Here is a 22,093-nt window from a genome sequence, read left to right as displayed (position 1 = left end):
AAATATCTACATTCTATACATTTATGGCTACTCCATTTATGTTTACCTCATTCAGCGGTGGTTTTTGTCCTTGTTTTTATCAGGTGTGTTAATTTCTGTTCAACTTGACCGTGAAGGCAATAAAAGATGGAGTCAAGTTCCTTTATGTGCACACATTTTTCATGAAATATTGTAAGTTGTACAACCATTGGAATAGCAGTTATATGGTGTAAAATCTCAAATGAACAAAACCCAAAGACATAAGAGGCTCAGATGTTTATTTGTTTTCATACAATAACTTGGATATTAGTGACAAAACAGGGATAACAGGTATTGGACATATAATACAAATCCAAAACAATCATAGAGATTATTTTTTGAAATATTCTGAGAAGTATTGATGGCAGAAGTGGGAAGACACACATAGTACTGCAAGATAAGAGCATATCATTTAAAAATATTTTAGTACACTGTTATAATATCTTGTTATCAGCAGAAGTGGGCCTAAACATACTGTGGTTACATGTTATCGAGTGTAGGGTTAGTTCATTTATTTCCCACCAAGGAGAGTTTCACACATTTTCCATCAGAGTTACAGCCTGTAGAGTTCATTGTAGCTCGGTCGAAGTAAGTTTATACCTACTAGAAAACAGGAGCAATTTTCCAGGCTTTCATTTGTTTGCTCATAGTCTGCAGTCGTTTTCAAGAGTCTGACTGACTATACATGTGTTATATTGTAAATGTCCCTTTGGTCCATATTATAGTTCTTACGTATTTTTTTCCAGATCTTCCACTTTAATCTTTGCCTTTTCTTTCAGTTCAGTCCTCAGGTCTGCAACTTCTTTCGCACTAGATGGACAGATACAGTTAAAGAGATGAGCATTACAACCAACATTAGCAGTCATTTTGTTATTCATTATCTTGGCCTGTTTGAGTGCTTACCTGAGGGGAATGAGAATGATTCCACATGTCAGGTTGAGCTGCTGAAGGATTGAGGAAAGACTTGGTGTGGCAAACTGGAGAGAAACACAGATGAGAGAAAGTTCATTCGGTTTAAATGCACTTGAGCAGGGGCCACTTTCTTGCTTGCATACACGTGTTCATGTACAAACCTTTGGAGGTTGAATACAGGCACTAGGCGTGTTACTGTATATATGGTTGATGGCTTTCTGTAAGACCACAGCCTGCTGAGTGAGCGTCTTCAGGTAGTCCGAGCTTTCCTTCGTGCTGTCATGGTTCTCCCCAACCTTTAGATGTGCAACAGTCTCTCAGTTAAAATTAAGAGCATACAAAATAAATATGACAACACCAAACAATGTGTTTTAAAGTTTTAAAGCACACCTGGCTCCTATATATTAAATAAGCCTCTTTTTCGTGTTGCAGAGATGATCGAAAATCTCCTTTACTCTCGAACACAGTGGCAAGGAGATGATGACTGCACAGAAGATACACAGGGAGAGGCAATAAGGGAATGAAACACGTTTGCTAAAAACTGAATTGCAATCTATGTTTGCTGTCTTTCTGTCTGCTTCTGAATATACCAGTGTAAGAATATAATGAACATGACGGCTGTCTTACCTTTGTGCATGCTTCAGGGACATGGCACCGTGGTATTTTGAGGTTAAATGTAAGGCATTCTGTAGGAACTTGAATGAAAGCTCATGCTCCATCAGTCCATGAAGTACTAGACCCAGCATACTCTAATGTAGCGAAGCACAAAAAGGACATTAACAGACATTAAAAGAAGCACTGCCAAATCTTTAGGACAGGTTGCTGCAATTCCAGGATATCAAGACCCTGCAGGTTTGTGTTGTTGCGAGGCTTTGAGATTGAGTTATCTTATCTACCTGAAGTTCTATTGTGTAAAAATGATTTCCACATTCTGCGTGGGGTCCTGATCCAACACTTTAATCATTTCAAGTCTCTCCCATAGGTACTTTAGAATTTTTTCTTTGATATACTTTTTGTTCAGTTGATCTGTATTTTTTTGTACCTCTTCAATAGCAGTGTACCTTGGGAGAGAGAGAGCTTGGGGTAAAAGGGTTAAGAGGCCTACCTGATTGAAAACTACATATACTCTTAATATTTGTTTGAGTTTGTAAGTTTATCATCAGTGCAAGAAAACAATCTTTATTTGTTCATACCTAATGTCTTGCAAATTCACATATTAGGATTTCAGTAGGTATTGTTAAAACTTTATCTTGGATGACAATTATGATTTACCTATCCAACAAAACCCTTAGATTCACCCCAAAGCACTGGCTTTTTAAACCACCTTAGATAACATCCAAATAGATTTTGTCAGCAACATTTTGCATTGTGAGGTCACACTTACATCCAGCATGGAGACCTGTGGATGGTCTTCTCCGCACATGAGCAGGGTGAGGTACCGAGCACGATACAGCAGCTGCAGGGAGATTGAAAGCTGGCCTCCAGCAAAGCAGTACAGGGCCAGAAAAATCTAAATAACAGATAGGTAAAAGTGAAAAGTTACTTTAATAGAGTAAAGTTAGAAACCAACAACCTATGGTCCAGCAATATGTTTGTGTATAAACGTAAATGTAAAGAAACTCACATAGTCTTGTACGGTCTGAGGATGGTCTATACCTTGTATTCTCTCACTGGTAATGGCAACCTTTTCCTGGTGGCTGAGGGCCTGTGAGACATTTAAGGTAAACATTACTTTCTGAAAGGCTCCGAAATATTTGTTGGTAAAACCCCAAAAATATGTCACTAGTCTAGGTGAAAGGTAATGGTATAAATGAACTGCAACGCATATTTACATCTGCATATTCCCCCAGGATGTAGCAGATTCGTCCCAGGAGACGCAGGCACATGCACACGTCCTCATGCAGGACCCCACATACGCTGCTGAACAGAGTCAGGGCCTGGCTGATCAATTCACAGCCCTCGTTGAGAAGCCCTAAGAACAAACGTAAAATACTGATGAGCCTTGAATGTAAAACAAATATGTATGAGGAAGTTACTTTTTAAGTAGTTAAGTTTAATTTAAATATTCTTTCCTAATTCCTAAATGAGAAGTTGTTGTCCTAAACATAGACTCCAAATTAACTCTTAAGGGTTACATAACTTAAATGTATTGTTAACTTTACTTCTTAAATAATCATCATGAACATTGTGATAATACTGCTAATCATGCAGGGCCACCGTGCTGCCCTTAATATAAACAAATACATGCTGTTTATGATGTAAATATTGTGTCTGTGTCTCTTACCCTGCTGTACTGCTACATGTGCTTGTTGCACAAGCCTTGTGGCGTCCGATGCTGTAGGTTTGATATGTTTGACTACAGGGAACATGTTAACAACATCTTCCTCACCAAACACCGGCTTGTGTCGCGCCTCAAACACATACTCCCTCAGCTGCACCTAGATGCAGAGAAGGGGGAAACATCTGCATTGTAAACTGCTCTAGATATCTTTGCATTGCGGCTGCCCAAAGGTAATGCTTGAGCTATATAACTTTAAAGGGCTTGTTTGATTTCTGCAACCACAGATTATTGGCCCTCAGATTATCAACCATCAGTATAAATCCTTTGCCTCAGGCATACACAATTAGCAGATGTTTTTTTCTGTGAATTACAAGATAGAGGTGTGGCAAAACTCTCATTTTAGCATCTGGAAGAAGTGAATATAGTGGTGGGGGTTTCTTTTTTGCAGCAGATTCAACCACTACCACCATTATTAGCGAGCCTAGATTTGATACAGAATGGAACTTTCACTCTCTGATACTTATTTCTCAAAGATTGAAGTTGCAGATTAGATTTTTAATTAAACAAAAGGCGTGATTTCAACAAAAAGCATTGCCTTATACATCTTTGAAATTGACAGAATTCATATTGTATTTTGTAGAGAAGAATGATAAATGTCTGACCTGGATTCCTGTCTTGATGGCCATTTCTCTCAGTAGGGAGATCCTCTGAAGGCCGTGTTTTTCTATGACATCATCCATACTTTCACTGGACACAGAGAAGATGGATGTAAAGTCATGTTGCACGTATTCACCCACAGACACACACACGCACAATAACACACACCTGTCTAATGAGTGGTGGTAATAATCTCCAGCCTCGGTCCTGATCCGGCCCCACAGCTCGCTGGAGGTCAGTCTGGCCCAAACGCTTTCTTTCAACATGGCAACTCGACTCCCGTGGCTCCTCCTCCGCCGGCTCCTGCGGCGAGAGAGCAGCTCATCTGAGCAGGAGTCAGAGAAATTGGAGGAGGAGCTCAGGAGGCAGTTTAGGAAGTGACTGACAGCAGCGGAGAAAGTAGCAGGTTCTACATCCTGGGAGAAAATGAGATATGTTTGTATTATAAAACGTGTGCTGGATTGTAAAATGCAATATTTCACTTGTTTACATTATTTGAGCACTTCACCTGTAGATAGGTCCTGAAGATGTGTTTTGCACTTCTGATGATGACTTCACTGATAGATATTCTCTGTGAGGAAACAGTTAACTAGTTATGTGATGAGAAAGATTTCAGCATCCCAAGTTCCTTCATTCTTTATTTTTCTTAGTTTTTTTTCATTATTCTATAAAACATATCACGCTTTTATTTTATAATACCAAGAAACACATTAATGTGATAACTCTGTCGTTATCATTGGATAACAATCTGATTGCAACTTAGTGGCTCACAGGTATCTTTCTGTAGCTTAATTTCCTCGTCTTTCAAAAATGTTCTATTGGTGTCACGCAGGTGTGTAAAAGGTCAGGATAGTGCCGTCAGGCCAGATTTATAAAGACATCACCCAATTCTTTACCTGGGAAGGAATGAGTCGGAATTGATGTAGTGGAAATCTTAAGAGTTTTACCTGGATGTGGCTGAGTCTCCCTCTCTCCTCCCCCCTGTCCAGCTCCCTCAGCAGGGTGCCCAGGTAGCGCACGTTCACCCCCCGCTGGTGCAGCACGGAGGTCAGGGTCGCTCCATCCATCGGCACTGCTGTGTGGTCTAAACAGTCCTTCAGCTACCACACACACACACACACACACACACACACACACACACACACACACACACACACACACACACACACACACACACACACACACACACACACACACACACACACACACACACACACCAGCAGTAGAGTTATAGATATATGCACATGATTGAAAATCTTTGCTCCACTCACCACTGCTGGAATCTGATTGGACAGTAGAAAAGCAGCGGCGTCCCATAACAACCGTCTCTGCCTCTGCACCTCCTGAACACACTCAGGGGAGAAACGAACACCTGCAGCAAAGACACACAGTTGAATATGAGTGTTTTAAACATTATATATACAGTATATGTCCCTGTGTATGCAGCACAATTGTGTTCAATACCTGGGGAGCAAACATCAGGGTTGAAGCGGATGTCGAAGCAGGAGTCACTCACTGATCCGACAGCCTCACAAGCTTTCATAATCCCAGTCCTTGTCTGGTGTTCTACAAAAATAAAATATGATTAATCTACACAAAATCAAACAATCCTCACCACTTTCCCTGGCCTCAATTAGTCAAATGTGTATATTTGTACATTTTGAAAGTCTACCAGTGCAAAGTAACTACACTTGGTGGGGTAAAAGTCAAAAGGAGAAGACAAATAATACACTCAGGTAAAACACAACTTTTACAGTCATTTATTATACAATTCTACCACTGGGATTTAAGTCTTTAAATGGGTTAGAACCAAACTGAGTATTTCAACCTGTCAAACTCTTTCTGCTGATGTGAATCATGCATTATAATAAAAAATCTCCAGGACAACTACAACTGATGAGATTGTTTTCCCAAACGTATTACTGTACAGTACATCCTTTGATTGGCTAATTCTGTACTTTTCCTCCCTATTTCCCAGCCTGATTTGTCTTTAGGTTTTTTCTGGTCTATTAAAAGTTTGTCACATTTCACTTCATTTATCTGCACTTAATCACCCATCTCAGCACTGGCTCTGCTTGTATCTCCAGTTCTCGGCTCACAGACCAACTCTTCACTCTGCTCCGAGGCTTTATCTTCCTCTTCCCGCTGAACGAGGCCCTGGGACACCATCTTGAGATAAAGTTCATACCTGCAACAGAAAGCACAAGATATGAGGGTAGATAGATTACTGGTTTAAGAGTAACATGTTGGGCTCTCTGCAAATGATTTAACATCCTCCTCACCTGTGCTGGACGAAGGCTTCTATCAGCTCTGGTCTCAGGCTGGCCAGGCTGTGATGATGCCTCCGAGGATAACCAAAGCTCTGACACTCCTCGGGCACCTCTCCCCTCTCCTCTGTCTGTGATAACTGGAAGTTAAGGTCAGGGGGAAAGGTCCGGAGAAGGTCCAAGATGTAGGGTCTTCCATCATTACCCAGAATGCCTTTGGTCTCAATGCCAGAACATAGCTCCACGGGGCTGTTGTTGTGGTCGAGCACCTGGTGACGCTGGATTCTCAGAGGTTTACTGGTTTTATCCAGAAGCTCCAGAAACCTGGTGGAATGTTTATAAATGGAAGGTTGCACGTTTGAACATTTACTTAAACAGGCTTTTAATACCCTCAAAATGTATAGCGTTTTCTGAGTGCGTTACCTGGGGTGTGTAAAAACAGTTTTCCCGTAGTCATTGGAGCCATAGACTACACTCTCTTGCTCCTGGTTTTTCTCCAGTATTCCAGGTACGATGGACTGAGCGATAACACGGATGCCACGATAATCCACTACAGCTGTTCCCAGTGTGTGAAGCCCCTCTATGTCTACAGATGCATAAGCCTGGAGCAGAGCAACATACATATTTAATTTGATAGTAGAACATGAGGGGAATGTAATTACAAATATTGAAAATAGAGGAAGGAAATGTGTCCATGCAACTGATTTTTGAAATCCACATAATACAATCCTTACAGGGCTATTGAAAGTGTCTCTTCTGCATCAAATATACTTTAAAACGTGAAAGAAGGTACAGTTAATGCATCACAAACAGCTCATGCAGGTGGTAACAATGTACCTGTGCCCCCCTCAGGTCACAGACGGCAGCAGCATGAGCAGCAGTGTTGCCCCCTAGTGGGAGGTAGTGCTCGGATATGTCGAACCCAAGGCTGAAGAACAGGTTGTTCCAGATGAACATCTGCATATGAGGCACCTCCCCGGGGTTTAATGGCATGACATTACCGTCGATAACTGCTACAGCTCCCCGTGTTGCAGCAGCCACAAAATCACTGTTCGCCTGGATGGAGGGATTCAAATCTTGGTTAACTCAGCTGCTCTCCCTCCATTTTAATAAAGACCAACACAATCTGATCCTGGAGTTGTAACAGGAAGGAGTACTCAGGGATGATGTATAACATATTTTGCTATTCTACTGTTTCCATATTTACTCAGAGAATAAATCAGGAGAAATAGGGAGAAATATGCATTTTTGATTTTGGGGTGAAGTGTCCCTTTAAAATAATCTGTGATGTCACCTTGAATAAGCTCCTCTCTCTCTGCAGGCGCTCTTGAAGAGAGTTCCTGGGGAGTTCCCTGCATCTCTGCAGCTCCTCATTCCAGTCTCGACTCTGCGATGATAACACACAACACATCAGCTTCAACGTCATCAGTTAGCCTCAGGTGCATCATAAAACCTTTGTTTTTATATGTAAGTAAACAAATGCATCTTTTCTGCAGTGTTACATTTCTCTGCATTTCTAAATGTTGCCATTTTTCTTCTATTTTATGTTTGCAACCTGCCCAGCTGTGTTCTCGTCCTGGCCCATGTGACTGGTGTGAGTCTCCTCTGCTCTGACACAGTCCAGGGTGTGATCTCCATAACGGGCGATCCAGGTGAACACCTGGAAAGGTGCTGCAATCCGCTCATAAGGGTGTTGCTGGACTCTGGAACAGAAACATGTCAAGAGTTACCAAACCTCATTTAAACTCTGACATAACTTTATTTCAATCAAAATATTGCTTTCATTTGAGCCTGATTACAAACAGTTAGCTCACCTCTTCTTCTGCAGGGCACTGAAGGTTTTCCTGAAAGCAGGGCTTACTTGACTCAGCAGCTCGACTAGAGAGTGGCAAAGGATTTTGGGAACTGCAGGTTTAGGGTTGAAGTTGAAGGCAGTTGACCTATAAGGAGTCAAAGCTCAAGTTTAATCCAGGTAGGTTTATTCTGTCACTATTGTATCTAACTACTTCGGCCCAGGATGTTATGTTTTAGTCTTTTGTCTTTCATGTTATAGCAGATGTACAAGAAAAGGTTTTCAAGTGAATACAATTCAGCCTTTGAGGGAAAGTGATGTTTTCCCAAATGTCATGGTTATTTATTCAGTATTTTTGCAAGATTAGACACACTTTTTGTTACCAATGACTGTATCTAATAAATATTTTTGAGCCAACCCTATCAACAGATTGTACTCAGGGTAAGTGAAAAAACTTTGACCTAAGGAAGTCAGGGGATCTCAAATGTTTTGCACACCATGAATATCTATATCAAATGTCATTGTTATCCATCTAACAGTTCTTGAGACAGTTGTTAGTGGTGGACTGGCCTACCAACACTGCCATCGACAGCTATCATGGCTAAAACGTTTCCAATTTAATAGCTCAGCAAATGTAAAATATTTGAACATTTAACACTCACTGATTGAGGTAGAAACCACGTGTAGATGATGTAATGTTGAGTTCTTTGTCTTCCATAGTCACGACATTGAGGTACATCAAGTCCCCATGCATCTTCCTGTTTCCTGGAGGAGGGTTCCAGCTGCTCATGGTCAGAACCCGCAGGCACTGTAATGGCTGTAAAGATACTTTCATAAAGTCCCACTGTTGCTTTAACTCAACACACAATCAATTACACATCTGATCTCTCACCTTCCAGTCATCTCTGAGCGGCTGCAGTGGGGTAAGTGGTCGTTCCTTACATCCAGGGAGGAGGTATTCTGGAGGGCTGCAGTCAACAGACTCCTTTTCAGAAGCTCGCCTGGTCCCCACACTGTCACTGTCTGAAGGGGTGAGCATGGAGGTGAAAAAGGTTGAATGATTAGTGACAGGAATGCTGAGACAACACCTGAAGCAAGGAGGTTATAAGAGAGGAATAGTACCCTTGCCTCTGGTGTAAAGAGTGAGGTAAGAGAGTGAGCTGCAGTTGACTCCGTTGTATGCATCTGCAGGGTCGAGGCTCTTCAGAAGATCACGAACATGTCTGAGATGAAGACGAGCGTCACGCACAGTGTAAGAATCTGCAACAAGATCAGAACATATGCTTATATCATTTTTAGTACAATTGGAAGATGATAAAACATGTTTTTGTTACTGTTGTACACAATAAATCAGCAGATAAAAACAATTCAGGAGGAAAAAGTGGAGTAAAAAGTGATTAAAATAAAAAAAGAATGATGATACCCATTTCATTCAAATCTGTGATAATGTGCAATTCAAAAACGTTCAGTGGCATGCAGTCCAATATGGTGAGCATCATTTCTTCATTTCACAGATGATTTTACAGATAGTCATTTCTAATGTATCTATTTCATTAGGCTATGTTATTCCATATCTCACAGCCATGGCAAATTAACAGTACACATTATTTGCAAAAGGTGTTTTCACAAAATGCTGCTGGAAGTGAATGGAACATTTATAGTGATGTAAAGTGTAGATTGAGATAGTTGCTGGTGAAGTTTATAAAAGAAAAATAAACTGTGGTTTTGCTGTGTCGTTTCACAAATGATGTTTTAAACCTTAATGGATGATGTTGGAACGGTCTGATGGTCTGAGCCTGTGCAGATGAGACATAAAGAGAGAACATCGGTCTGACACCTATAAAGACGTTAATCACAGTTTTTGTAAGAGGTCCTACGTTGGACTAAAAAGGGCCTCTAGGTGAAGTGTTCGGTCAGCTGTAGACAATTTAGCATTTTGAAATGAACAACAAACTTGTTACCATAAAAACACAATTAAAGAAGAAAAATAATTTCAAAGATGAGACAGTTACCCTCCACCACCTTGAACAGCGCTCCGTCCTGGATCCCCTGTATGGAGCGTAGCTCGGATTGGCTGTCGAGCGCGGTGCCTCCCAGCTGGAGGGAGAAGCTTGTGAGGTGGCAGGTGACCTCGTGCTCCATCAGCACCTGATGCAGCTCTGCCACAACCATCTGGCCTGACACCTGAGGAGAGTTGGATTTGAGTGATTCAGAAAGACATGAGGATACATTGAAGTATCTTTGAGAAAATAACGGTGAGGCAAACAGGAACCTGGAGCTCAAAGCTTTCTGAAGCAGGAGGCTGAATCCTGACGGTAAAGTCTGGCTCCTGGACATCAACTACATCACTGATGCTGACTTTTCTTTTATCAGCATCAGACTGCTGTTGACCATCATCCTCATGGCTTTCTTCAGTCTGACATGGAGGTGCTGCAACAGCAGATACAACAACAAAAGGTGTGAAGATGAAAACTGGTTGCTTATTTGGTAGTTCACTTTTCACAGAGTTGAACTGAAAAGGGAAAATGGAAAATGAACTATTATTACCTGTATTCCTAAAATATAAATTACCTTATTGAAATGCAAAAGATTGAATAGAAACAGCAAATTAAAACATAGATACACAAATATATAGTTTCTATCCCTTTTTAAAATGTCCATTCAAAAATATTAATTTCTCTATTTAAAATTAAAATGTATGATCTACTTAAATATTCTGAATTCTGAATATTCTGCCATTTATTTCTAGTAAACTTTCATTCTGAGTAAAACAATCCTTCTTATAGTGATTATCCACTGAACAAGATGCAAGTAGCAGCCTCAGAGACATGTTTGAGTATCACAGTTGTCAAAAACATTCTAGCAAAGAGAAACACAGTCAAATAAAATCTCGTACCTTTGACATGTGGTGCTGCCAGAAACAGCCGGTCAACTAAAAACAAAGTTTGCTTTATCTCAGTCTCTTCCTCCTCCACCTGTGGCAGAGCTGTCTCGTTGTCATCCTCCTCTTCCCTCTTTTCTGGGTCCTGACATTGAATATGATCTGCATTTAAATCTGACTGATCTGTTTGGTCTGTTGGGAAAACATTACTGTCCTTTCCATCTTCATTATGATCCAACATCACAGCGGCCTGGTCCATCTGTTCATCATCCTGATTGCTCTGTTGTGTCAGGTCTACACAACACTCAGCAGGGTCAACGATGTCCACAATTTCAACACTTTTGATGCTGCGTTTTGTTGTCTGAAGGTCTTTCTGTGACTCAATGTTGTCATCCATACAGTTGTTGTGTTCAGTCACTAAAGTTTCATTTGGTTCGATATTTTGTTCTGTGTCACTAACATTCTCCTGTGTCGGCTCTGTCAGGGCAAAGTTTGACATTTCCTGAAGAGCAACAGCATCCTTTTGAAACTTAAAGACAGTTTCTTCATCAGCGCGTAGCTGCTCTATTTGCTTGGTTTTTTGTTCAGTTTGAAATGTATGTTTTGTTAAAGTGGAAGTCAGTTCCTCATGGATGATAGTCTCTTTCAGTTCTTCCTGTTCGCCTTGCATGCCTATATCACTGAAAGGCATTTTGTCTTCCTCTGTCATGTCAGACCAGATTCCAAAATCCATCCTTCTCTCTTGTTTCTCTGACGCCATTATAGTAAAAACATTGGAGTGTCTCCCTTGTGATGTTTGTGCCTCCAAGAGCACATCCACCTGTTTTAATATTTCATGTTCCACGAGCTTCCCCCTTGTTATTTCTCTCTCCACAGTCTCAGCATTACACACAAGTATTTTTGTTAGTGCCTGAACCTCCTCCTGTGACTCAGTCTGGGTCTGCACCCCCATACCGATATGTGTCTCCACTTCGGTCTGTGTCTCAACCTCAGAAAACTCCCTGTTTCTCCACCTGTTTCTCCACTCTTGTGCTTCATCTCCTGGCTCAAGCGTCCTCACTCCCTCTTCCTCCTCAGACACCAGCAGACACACCATCGGCTCCACCAGAGTCACATCCCCTCCCAGGTTGCTGCTTAGGATGATGTCAGGAAACAGGAAGTGCTCTGGTTCTAGAGCTGGGTTTGTGATGCCAGTGGAGATAATGGATAACAGATCGTCCTCCAAGTCCTCTGGCAGGCTCTGAGATTCGCATTCACTGTCGTCGCTGGAAAGCAGAGGAGATCTCTCCGCCTCACCTTGGGCCGCCGCATCCTTAAACTTGAAGTAGTTTAAGAGTGTTTGACAGCACTGGATTATGTTTCCCATGATGCTTATCTGCATCGAACAGCAATTATGAAGGTGGCTTGAATGACAAAAGACGACAGTGTTAAAGTTGGTTCAGTAACAACAAGCTTTTAAGGAAACTCTAATAACATGTACAGTATATCAATAACTCACCCCTGTTGTTCTTATAAATCTCCAAGATAAACAAATACAAAAGGGCTTAAATTATCAATAAAAACCTTGCTATTTTAGTAAGATTTTTAACAGGAAGTGCTCAGACTAGCGCAAGGCTTTTAATGTACAAGTGTTTAAAGTAGTAAAGGTTTGGGAAGTAGTTAACAAACAACTGAATAAATTAGACTTTGCTTTTCACAAAACTAAACAAAAAGTTAGTTTTGAGTTATTTATATAGAAATGGTCATTTTGTGGGTGAAGTTAATTTACTTGTTAAACCTTAAATCCATGTGTAATCTTGAATCAAGCTGCGAAGTATTACCTGCAAAAGGCTCTGCCACTGTCACGTGTGTGTGGCATGTGTGAATGTGAGCAGCTAAGAGCCTTAGACAACAGCTGATGACAGGAGTATTATAAAGTGTAGCGGTGTCAACTTACAGAGGAAAGACTTGGAAAAGCTCAGGGGTGAAATCTCATCAGAGGAACTCTGGAATGTTGTCGATACATGGCAATCCTGGGGAAAAGATGAAGGGGAGCAATGAACAAGATTTTAGAGTAAAAAAGGGTTGGAAATACTATTGTTTGGCTTTATAATAACTCATAACAGCAGGCTATTAGATGTATGCAACAGACTCACTTTTTATATCCTGAATGTTTTTATGAAAGCATTCCACCTTATTTAAGCTCATGAGATGCAGCAGAAATAAAATGGATGCAACTCAAACAACAGAAGGATATTTGTGACATAATATTAAGAAATCTGTGGGCCTACCTGCCAGTGCAGAGAGAGGGAGAGACAGCCAGCCTGTCATTTTCTGTCCATCCTGAAACAAAAGAACTGAGTCAGAGTATCTCCTCTCCAGCGGGAGAATCCCCTGTCCTTGCTGCAAAACCCGTTACACAAAATGTATGTTAGTGCATGTGTGTGTCTGCCCTTCATGTGTGGAGAGGAAGCTGTGAGAGAGCATGTAGGCCCTCCTTTCACACACACACATGCACATCCACACACTTAGTTATTACCTGACAAATCCAGAAGAGGGCAGCTTCTCTGCCTGTTCATGATGTAACTTCCTGTATTCAGACTGGTCCATGCTCTCTCTATCAACCTTGAAAGTGAGCAGAGCAGGAGGTGTATTACAAATAGCAGCAGCAGGATTTCTGGCGCCTCTTTTATATTTTGGAGACTACTACACAAGGCATGATGACAGTCCTGAAACAAACAAGCCTTCAGTATTTTGTTTGTTGTTATTTATTTCTCTTCACACTTTGAGCTTTCTGAATGGAGCTCTGCCGTTGCCATGGCAGCGCTGCAGAGAGACATTAACATTCTGAGCACGGTCTCCAAGACAACTGTGGGAACATTCTAGAATGGGACGTTTGCTAGGAGACCAGTTACACCGGCTGATGCATGTGAATGAGTTTCATCCTTCTTTGAATTAAAAGTGAATGACTCAATATCTCCTCATTATCATCATTACATTAATCAACCAAAAGTGATACTGAAAAGCTTTCTCAATTATTATTTTATATTTGTTCTGTCATCTCATCATCATTTGTCCTGTTTATTTACCAACTCACATGCCAGTTTCTTTTAATGTAATTGCTCTTGTAAGGACCTCAACCTTAAGTCATTTAAAGGAGCAATGTGAAGGATTTAGTGGCATCTAGTGGTAACTTTGCAAATTGCAACCTGAACACCTTTTACAAGCCTGTCAGAGGACTATAGTGGCATTAAGGTAACACTAAAAATATCAAAGCCCTTTTTTGAAATCAGTGTTTGGTTTGACCATTGTAGGCTACTGTAGAACAACACAGTTGTGCAACATGTCAGACTTTGTGAAGAGGATCTGGTCTCTATGTTGGGCTTATTATAAGCGTACTAACATGAATATTCTTTGTTTCAGGCGAGAAAAGACTAATGAGAAAAAAATGAGTATTAATTAAACTATGCCATTAAAATTCCTTCTAAATCCTACACAATTGCTACATCTTCAGCTTAGGCAACCCTCCCCGATCACAGATAAACTATTGGCCCCGCTACTACATCCATTCCATCTTTAGTTTGGCCTGAACTACACGTGTATAGTTTCATTACTGCATCTTGCACAGTCGTGATGCTATGCAGTGACAAAATCTGTCCACAAACATATACAAAAATATTTAAAGCATAGTTATGCAACACTTTTACAGCAGATACATTCAAACACTGAGAACAGACACCAGAAACACTTCTCTGCCATAGGCACATTGCATGAATTTAATAAAGTGCAAATCATACAAAATGTCCCTAAGCCTTCTTAAAGTGACTTTCCAAACCTGGGATGCGGCTGGCGCATTGAAAAAGCAGTTTGCCACATTGAACAGTACGATGTAAGTGTTCACAGACTTTGAGGCAAGGCTACTAATTACAAGCAGAAGCCGTGATCAAGTGTCAAAATCCATATTTAACCCTACCACTACTCGTTCTGGTTTGACACACTCATTTTTCACATTTTCCATGTTGTACCATCAATGTGACAAATCAGTTAATAGCTTAAAGTGGATGTTCGATCACACGCTCTTGTGTAACTAACTTCTAAATATATAAGTCACTTCCTGAAATCTACAGACAATCACAAAGGTACATTTCTCTCTTCTCAAGCATCAGAGTCCTGTGGAAGACAACATTGCCTTTTTTCTCTTCATCACAGAGCAGTTTCTCCCTCTCCTGCTCCCATGTCCACCCTCCTGTGCACCCTGCTGTCATCTATGTCCTCCCACTCGTCCTCCACCGCCTCTCCATCCTGCGTTCTGTTTGGTCGGTTCAAGCGAAGGAGGCGGAACCTAAGCGGCACCAAGAAGAGGGCGGGGTCGGGCATGGAGTGAGGCCTCTGGGGGGAAGTTACCCTCTCCTGCGGGACACATGCTCTGACCCTCTCCTCCCGCAGGCTGACCCGCCTCTTGTGTCTCGCTTCCTGCTGGTCGGGAGAAGCTGGAGGAAGTGGAGACAGAAGCCAGTCTGAGCCCGCCCCTTCATAATCTTCATCCTCCTCACCTTCATCCTCCTCCTCTTCTTCTTCCTCCTTGCCCCTGGGTTCCTCCTCTCCCTCTGCACCAGAATCCATGCTCTGCCTTTGCTGGAACAGTTTTAAGCGTGCAGTGTGGAGCTCGTGGCAGAGGGTCGTGGTGGTGGCGTTTTGGCGTTGCAGCTCACGACTCAGCAGCGTGATTTTGTGGCTTCTACGTTTCAGTTCCTCCAGGAAATGCCGCTCTTCCTCCCTCAGGTTCCTGCCCAGTGCTGATGCCCGAGCCCGACCCACTCGCAGCTCCCCACGTGCAGCGACCATCATGCATTGCTGCTCCTCCAGGAGATGCACGGCAGCCTCACAGCGTGCTACCAGCTCTGCTTCCTCCACTGAGAAACAAAAACACGTACAGGGTTGACTAAAGTATATATAAATAGATACTGTATATGATCAGGAGATTATGTTTCCATTAGGGTCAGTTTTTCTATCCTTCATATCTCTTTCACTTCATCTGCTTGATCAATATTTTTCAGATTACATTTCATAAAATGTTCTTTTCACTGCACCCTTTCTGTGCTCCTTCACACACTTGGAGGAACTTGACTGGATAATTATCATGGTTGTTGCAGAAATGAATGCAAAACCACAGTGCTTAATGGTTATTGTGCATGCTGCTGAAAAATATATTACATATCAGATATGTAAAAAGGATTATTATAGTAATGCAAAGGCTAATCTTGAATTACTGGCAAAATGTTGAATTGTGCTTCGTCATGTTACACACTTTTTCTACACTTCTCTATAACTCGCTGATATAATTTCCTCATTGTCAGCCAGGAGTTGTTTTGTCTCACCTTCTGTGCTTCTGTCAGGAAACCTGGAATCCAGCTCACAGCTTAGCTCTGCAACCAGGAGGAGTAGAAGGACAACAGAAGACAGAAAAAGATAAGACAGACAGATGAGATTATTTTTGGAGCATTAACTGGAAACAAGGAAGCTGGAGACCGATCTGATGTCTGACAATATTGAAGTTTTTGGAAAAACCGCACCAGAGAAATGACAAGGCAAACAGAGAAGCGTTCAGGCTGTATGCCACTGTCCGTTCTCCTGCATTCTCCTTGGGTCTGCATATTTAACCAATTATTAGGCTAATATGTAGAAAGTCTACTGTTTGAACATATTATTTATGTGTAGGCCTATATATATTTATAGATCAAAGAATTAGTCAAATAAATAAATAAAGGGACCTATTATGCTTATTTTAAGGTTCATATTAGTACTGTGTGCCTCTACTATGACATGTTTACATGTTCAAAAAGTGCCTTATTTTTCTCATACTGCCTGTACTGCAGCACCTCTTTTCACCCTCTGTCTGAAACCAGAGCCCAGTCTGCTCTGATTGGATAGATGGCCGGCTCTGTTGTGATTGATCCACCGCTTAGATATGTTCCGCCCCTAAGCTTATCACCTACTGTACAATGTGTTGGAGCGCTAGCCAATAGAAGAGTGAGAGTTACGTAGTGATGTCACTATGTTGCAGAAGTAAACAAAGGAGTCCAATGGAGGCGTTTCAGGCAGGGGACTTTGAACTGTGGGATTTTAGCCTATGCAGTCCAGTTGCATACAACACACAAAAGGAAAAGGAACACCCCAAACAGTTTTATAGGGCCCTGTAAACAACAGGTAGTCAAGACTGACCATGGCAGCGCCTCTTCAGGTGTGTGATCTCCAGCTGCAGACCAGCCAACATGGCCAGGTGCTCCTGCTTCAGGAAGGCGATTCCTCTCTCCACACTGGCCACCTGCTGCTCCAGCTCCCCAGTATCCATGGCTGCACCGCACACAACCTGCACACAAGCATGTAGCTGAGGGATTTCCCAGTGTCCCAATTTGAGCTCTGATAAAGAGTTTGAATATTACACTGTTTATTGCATGCTAAACACATTAAAACACTACCATTTATCCAGCTAATGATAACCATCTGTTAGTCTGCTTAATATTCTATCAAATTGAGATTTTCTGCAAGAGCTTTATAAGGTAATTTTCTTATAAGCTAATGTGCAAGCACAACATCTTCAACAATCTCATTTAGTGTTATTTCTCCTTTATAAAAGCTGCTCACTTTCGCTCAGTATACCTGTAACATGCATTCACCAGTCTGACCGTGGCCTACCGTGATACTGAAGCGGTTTCCGATGTTAAGCACCTCTCATGGATGCTCGTATCGCCCCGCAATCTGTCCTCTGCAGCGGAGATGCAGAAAACAAAAGAGCGAGACGGCGCTTCCTCTCTGAGCTCCCAGGTGAGCTGGAACACTGCTGCAGCAGGCGCTTTTCTTGAAGTGTGAATAAATCCTGCTGCAGTCAAAAATAACCTCCTCATAACCTTCTGGTTGTACGTGCAGTGCGGTCCCGCCGCTATTCACAACAATGCAGCCCGCTATGAGGAGCGATCAGCGGCGCGGACAGCAGCAGCAGCAGCATGGGGAGGAGGAGCTCCGTGGAAATGAAGCTTGTCAGCTGGTGCAAACAGATAGATCCTTTTATTCTTCAAGATGATGAAGTGAGTGAAGTGAAAGTATTAGAAAAAACTTGTATTTATATATTTTTTATTTTATTTGCATTTTTATTAATTATGTAATGAGAAAAAACGTTTAAAATGTATAGAGAACTAAAACATATATATTTGTTATCATTTCAATATAAATATATAAACATACAGTATGTTTGTGTCTATTTATGGTTGTTGAATGTATACATATACATTATTCACATATTCCATAGGGCAAAGGTGATATTTATATCATTCTTGTTGAACAATCTCAGAGCGGAATGATGCTTGTCTACGACAATACAAGAACAACTGCAGAAGTTCAGGTTGAATTTATTGGCTCTGTTTGCTAAATAATAATAATAATACATATTATTTATGTAGCGCTTTTCGTGGTGCTCAAAGCACTTGAACATGATTATTAATGACATTATGGACATTGTCCCTTTAGTTGTGCAGAGTAATCGGCCATCAGTGACAATAAAACACAAATACATTCTGACAGCAGGAAGAACTAAAAGCATTATTTTCAGTGTTGCCAATTGCTTCCTGTGAATTGGTTGACGAGGCTAAGCCTCTCCTTCTTGCACTCCTGTTTGTCACTGATGCTGGGCAGGGGAACAGGCTCAATGCTCAGAGAAGTCTTATAGTAAGGGCAGACTTTGAGGTGTGCAGATATTGGAGGGACATCTGCCATATGCCATGATTCCACAGAGGAGAACAAGTGACTGAACTCCCATACCTAGAGAGCCACAGGAGGAAAAGGAAACAGTTAGTACAGGATTTGTTATTACAAAACACTCAGTGGTTGTGTCAGATGATTTAGTATTTATATCTCACAGGTTTGGCCCTCCACTTGGCTCCTCCATGTGAGTATGTCTTCTTCTCCCAGCGGAGGGTGACCATGCCTCTCTCCTGCAGCAGAGAGGAGCTCACCTGCCTCATCAGCTGGGAGACCAGAGCCAGCTGGGACAGAGACAGACTGTCCAGGAAACTGGCCATGTGGCAAAGCACCTCAAAGGGCAGTATGCTCAGAGAGTCTTCCCCGTCTCCCCCTTTCCGACCTCCTCTCTTCCTCTGAGTGGTGGAGGGGTCCTCTGAGCTCCCGGACGACTGGGAGGTGTCACCTTCTGAAGCTGCGAGTGTCGGACGCAAGTTGAAAATCCTGAGATTCCGACTGTGGGTAAGAAAATGCAGGTAGTATATTAGCAAAACAAAAATCGGAAGGGGTCCTGCCTTATGATTGTGTTCACAACACTTTACTGTGTCGTGAAGTGTCAGCAGGTCAAAACTTTAATAAATGTTGTGGCTTTGCAGCAAAGCAATCTGTATACGCAACATTGACACGTCATCAAGTTGCTTATACACACCCAGCAGTTAAGCAGCAACATTATTATTAATATGGACTCATGTTGTTGCCACAAAGCGTATGCAAGTCCAATAATTCCTCTCTTTAAACTCTGTTTTTGGTCTCCACCAAATCCTGAGGGGAATTTGTATCTCTTTAGATGCTAAATGCTCAACTTAAGCTAGTCTCTGAATTTGCCAATGCTGCTTAGTGCTGTGTAACTTATACATCTAATGACAGCAGTAAGATTGAACCAAAACAATAAAGTTGCAGGTTGGATCACAATAAGCCAAAACTAGTTGGACATGGTCATATGAGCACGAAATTAACATTGCCGAGTATTGGCCTTCTATTCACTTCCATGCTATGCTTGCAAAGGGGCTAATAAATCATTTGCTTCTGGTTGCATCACAATGAGTTCAACTTTGGTAAACTTTGGAAGGCAAAGCAGTGTGTCTGTGGTTGACCCAAATTGGCACTACCCACTTTCAGCACAAATACAGTACAGTGTGGTTACCAGTTGCCCATCAGTGCATGCGTGACTTTGTGCTAAACCTCTGTAAAGCCGAGGCGAGCTGCAGATTCAGGTGATAATTCTCGGTAAATTCAACACTACGAGTTCACGTTGTCACATTACTTTCACATTGTCATTTGATGCAATGTATCAAAGAAATATTAAAAGACTCTAAATATTGGAGTCTGAATGGGAAACAGTGCTCACTTGTAGGAGACGGTGGCTTTATGTGTGGAGGGCTGAAACCTCTTCTGGCTGAAGGTGCATCCCAGGTATGATAGGGGGCATCTCTGCTCGAACCATCCACTCAGACTCGTCTGGATGTCACTGTGGACGTTCCTGGAAGATTTGAAAAATCATTAATTACTATTTTAATGTTAGTACTTTGCAATAAGAGGAATTCAGCAGGGGTCAAAACACAAACTCAGTCAAACTCAGACACCTGAAATGTGTGGCGAACTCTCTGCGGTGGAAGGTGTGACCGCAGAGAAAGGTGAAGGCACAGCCGGCTCTGGTGTTCCTGCCGCTCACTCTCTCTGACTGTAGCTGGAGAAGGAGCTTCAGCGGCCGGTCCACCATCGCCTCCGCCAGGGTCGTCTTCGCTTTAAACGGAGCCTTACGGAACGAGTGCGTCTGCGTTCCAACATCCACATAAAGCCCGTCGGCGGCATTGGACTCACTGATCTGCATGGAAACCAATCAATCATACATTGGTGAGCATACCACTTTTTGTTGTTGTTGAATAAGGCCAATGTTATCCACTCACTATCAAAATGAGGTTATTTAAAAAATAAAACTATTAAATCAGGTTTTTACTATAAAGGAGCTAATTTCTTACTTTTGTTACCATTTTCAATAGTATAAAACAATAATACAAATCAGACTGACCTTGTGACCCCTGACCTCTATCTCAGTGTAGCCCAGCAGGGTGGCTGCAGCTTCATCACTGAACCAGTCCTCTTCATCGACCTTGAGGTCCGATGTGTCCACACTGCGGGGCTCGTTCGGAGGTCGAGTCGAGTCATAGTAATGAACCCTCCGCCCACTGTAGTGATAGCCGTCGGGGATCTAACAGGAAGAAATATATTCACCATTAGAAGCCAAGCGAGTACAGTAACACGTCTTTTTTAGGTCAGTTTTATTGGTAAATGTTTTGTTTATGATTATTTTGAAGCTGTTTTGGGCCACTTTGAGCCTTAATCTAAATCAGTCCAGTTTTGTCTTTGTTCTGTATGCAACAGCTTCAGGTCAGTATGCCCTGTGACCAATGAGCACATGACAATGTCAAATTAAATGCACAAGAGACCTTTTTTGGGTTCGAGTTTCACCTTGAATGTTTTGGCAGTTCAGTAGAAGTAGCCTAACCAGGTGAGCCAAGAGCAATGGAAGATAATGGACCTGTATAACTGAAGTCAGGCTTTGGAAACCCTTCATTTTTTTTAAAGCAAAAACCATATAAAAGCCACTTAAAAATAAATTAACCAACACATGTTTGATATTTAAAATAATATTATAAAATTATAATATTTATGAAAACAACCACTAAAGCCCCCCAAAAAAGACAAAAGAAAAATAATTGTTTTTCCCAATGAACTCTTAGCTTTGAACCCTCACCTTGAAGGAGTGCAGGGTCTGGACTGGAATTGGCTCCAGGCTGCCGTAGACAAAATCGTCCTCCCTTGGTGTGCAGGCCTTGATTTTCCCGAAGGTAAGCAGCATGCTGCCATGATGCACCATGTACATGTTGAACTCCTGCGGGGTGAGCTCGTTCCCCAGACGCTCCATCACCCCCTCCTGCCACGGGGCGTGACCTTTTTGACCTGTGTCTGCAGCCGCTTCATTTTTCTCTGTGTCCTTTTCTTCTGGCTTTGGGTTTTGTTTGGGATTGTCTTGGTTTGCCTGAGCAGCAGCACAGCCGCCTCTCTCCATGCTGAACATCATGTCACACAGGTTGTATGTCCCTTTGAAGGGGCCTGAGATTTGCCCTAATCCGTTCTGTTCAACAACATTACTCCCACACGAGTTGCTTTCTGCAGAAACAGAAAACAGTGATGAAAATACAACAGATGAGGAGAAAAAATAACTTCTATTATTTTGTGAGTTTAAAATATAGATAACATACCTTCATTAGTAGCTGTGTCTGTGTCACCGTTAACAAACCCTCCTATTGCAGCCTCTTCTTTCTTCTCCTTCTTTTTCTCCTCCTCTTCTGCCTCCATCAACTCTGGATAGATAGGATTCATTTCCAGGCGTTCATAAAGGTCTGTCTGATCCACCAGGGCCATGGCGAGGTCTAGAGGCTGCTCCTGCGCTTCACTTTCCTTCAGCACGTTCTCCTGCAGGGCTATTCGCTGTGAGGGTTTGTTTCGTC

At 42.0% G+C, this 22,093-nt stretch overlaps 3 protein-coding genes across 5 annotated transcripts; all 3 read right to left on the bottom strand.

Moving 5' to 3' along the window:
• Window positions 1-240: 240 nt before the first annotated feature.
• Window positions 241-13,373, bottom strand: LOC104958826 (clustered mitochondria protein homolog). 3 transcript variants are annotated; one of them, XM_010786634.1, is made up of 31 exons: window positions 13,327-13,373; window positions 13,079-13,130; window positions 12,745-12,820; window positions 10,824-12,211; window positions 10,200-10,357; window positions 9,940-10,111; window positions 9,050-9,187; window positions 8,820-8,950; window positions 8,590-8,744; window positions 7,950-8,075; window positions 7,691-7,838; window positions 7,430-7,522; window positions 6,973-7,191; window positions 6,559-6,737; window positions 6,151-6,459; window positions 5,923-6,056; window positions 5,333-5,434; window positions 5,140-5,240; window positions 4,816-4,968; window positions 4,377-4,439; window positions 4,037-4,284; window positions 3,874-3,958; window positions 3,215-3,368; window positions 2,763-2,902; window positions 2,555-2,635; window positions 2,315-2,440; window positions 1,558-1,679; window positions 1,321-1,414; window positions 1,092-1,226; window positions 922-995; window positions 241-828 (listed from the first exon to the last, which is right to left on the bottom strand). In XM_010786634.1, the coding sequence occupies exons 4-31, from the start codon at window positions 12,187-12,189 to the stop codon at window positions 747-749; spliced, it is 5,088 nt and encodes a 1,695-aa protein (XP_010784936.1). In that variant the 5' UTR covers window positions 12,190-12,211; window positions 12,745-12,820; window positions 13,079-13,130; window positions 13,327-13,373; the 3' UTR covers window positions 241-746. The 3 variants fall into 3 exon arrangements, with proteins under 3 accessions (XP_010784936.1, XP_010784934.1, XP_010784937.1); XM_010786632.1 differs by lacking the exon at window positions 13,327-13,373 and having other exon boundaries at window positions 13,079-13,275; XM_010786635.1 differs by lacking the exon at window positions 13,327-13,373 and having other exon boundaries at window positions 9,056-9,187; window positions 13,079-13,275.
• Window positions 13,374-14,080: 707 nt separating this feature from the next.
• ccdc92bb (coiled-coil domain containing 92Bb) lies at window positions 14,081-17,806 on the bottom strand. The gene is made up of 4 exons (XM_010786631.1): window positions 17,484-17,806; window positions 17,010-17,157; window positions 16,166-16,213; window positions 14,081-15,700 (listed from the first exon to the last, which is right to left on the bottom strand). Exons 2-4 carry the CDS (start codon window positions 17,137-17,139, stop codon window positions 14,991-14,993), a joined length of 888 nt encoding a protein of 295 aa, XP_010784933.1. The 5' UTR covers window positions 17,140-17,157; window positions 17,484-17,806; the 3' UTR covers window positions 14,081-14,990.
• A 297-nt stretch (window positions 17,807-18,103) lies between these two features.
• Window positions 18,104-22,091, bottom strand: LOC104958841 (F-box only protein 40-like; the record flags this gene model as incomplete). The annotated part of the gene is made up of 7 exons (XM_010786652.1): window positions 18,104-18,602; window positions 18,701-19,037; window positions 19,930-20,061; window positions 20,165-20,406; window positions 20,611-20,790; window positions 21,337-21,752; window positions 21,845-22,091. Coding segments are annotated over 7 exons (1,767 nt in total), but the record flags the coding sequence as incomplete, so codon positions are not given.
• Between the last annotated feature and the right edge of the window lie 2 nt (window positions 22,092-22,093).

The sequence above is a fragment of the Notothenia coriiceps genome, unplaced genomic scaffold, assembly GCF_000735185.1.
Source record: "Notothenia coriiceps isolate Sejong01 unplaced genomic scaffold, NC01 NC01_scaffold00029431, whole genome shotgun sequence".
NCBI lineage: Eukaryota > Metazoa > Chordata > Actinopteri > Perciformes > Nototheniidae > Notothenia > Notothenia coriiceps.
This window is presented reverse-complemented; position numbering and strand designations above follow the sequence as displayed.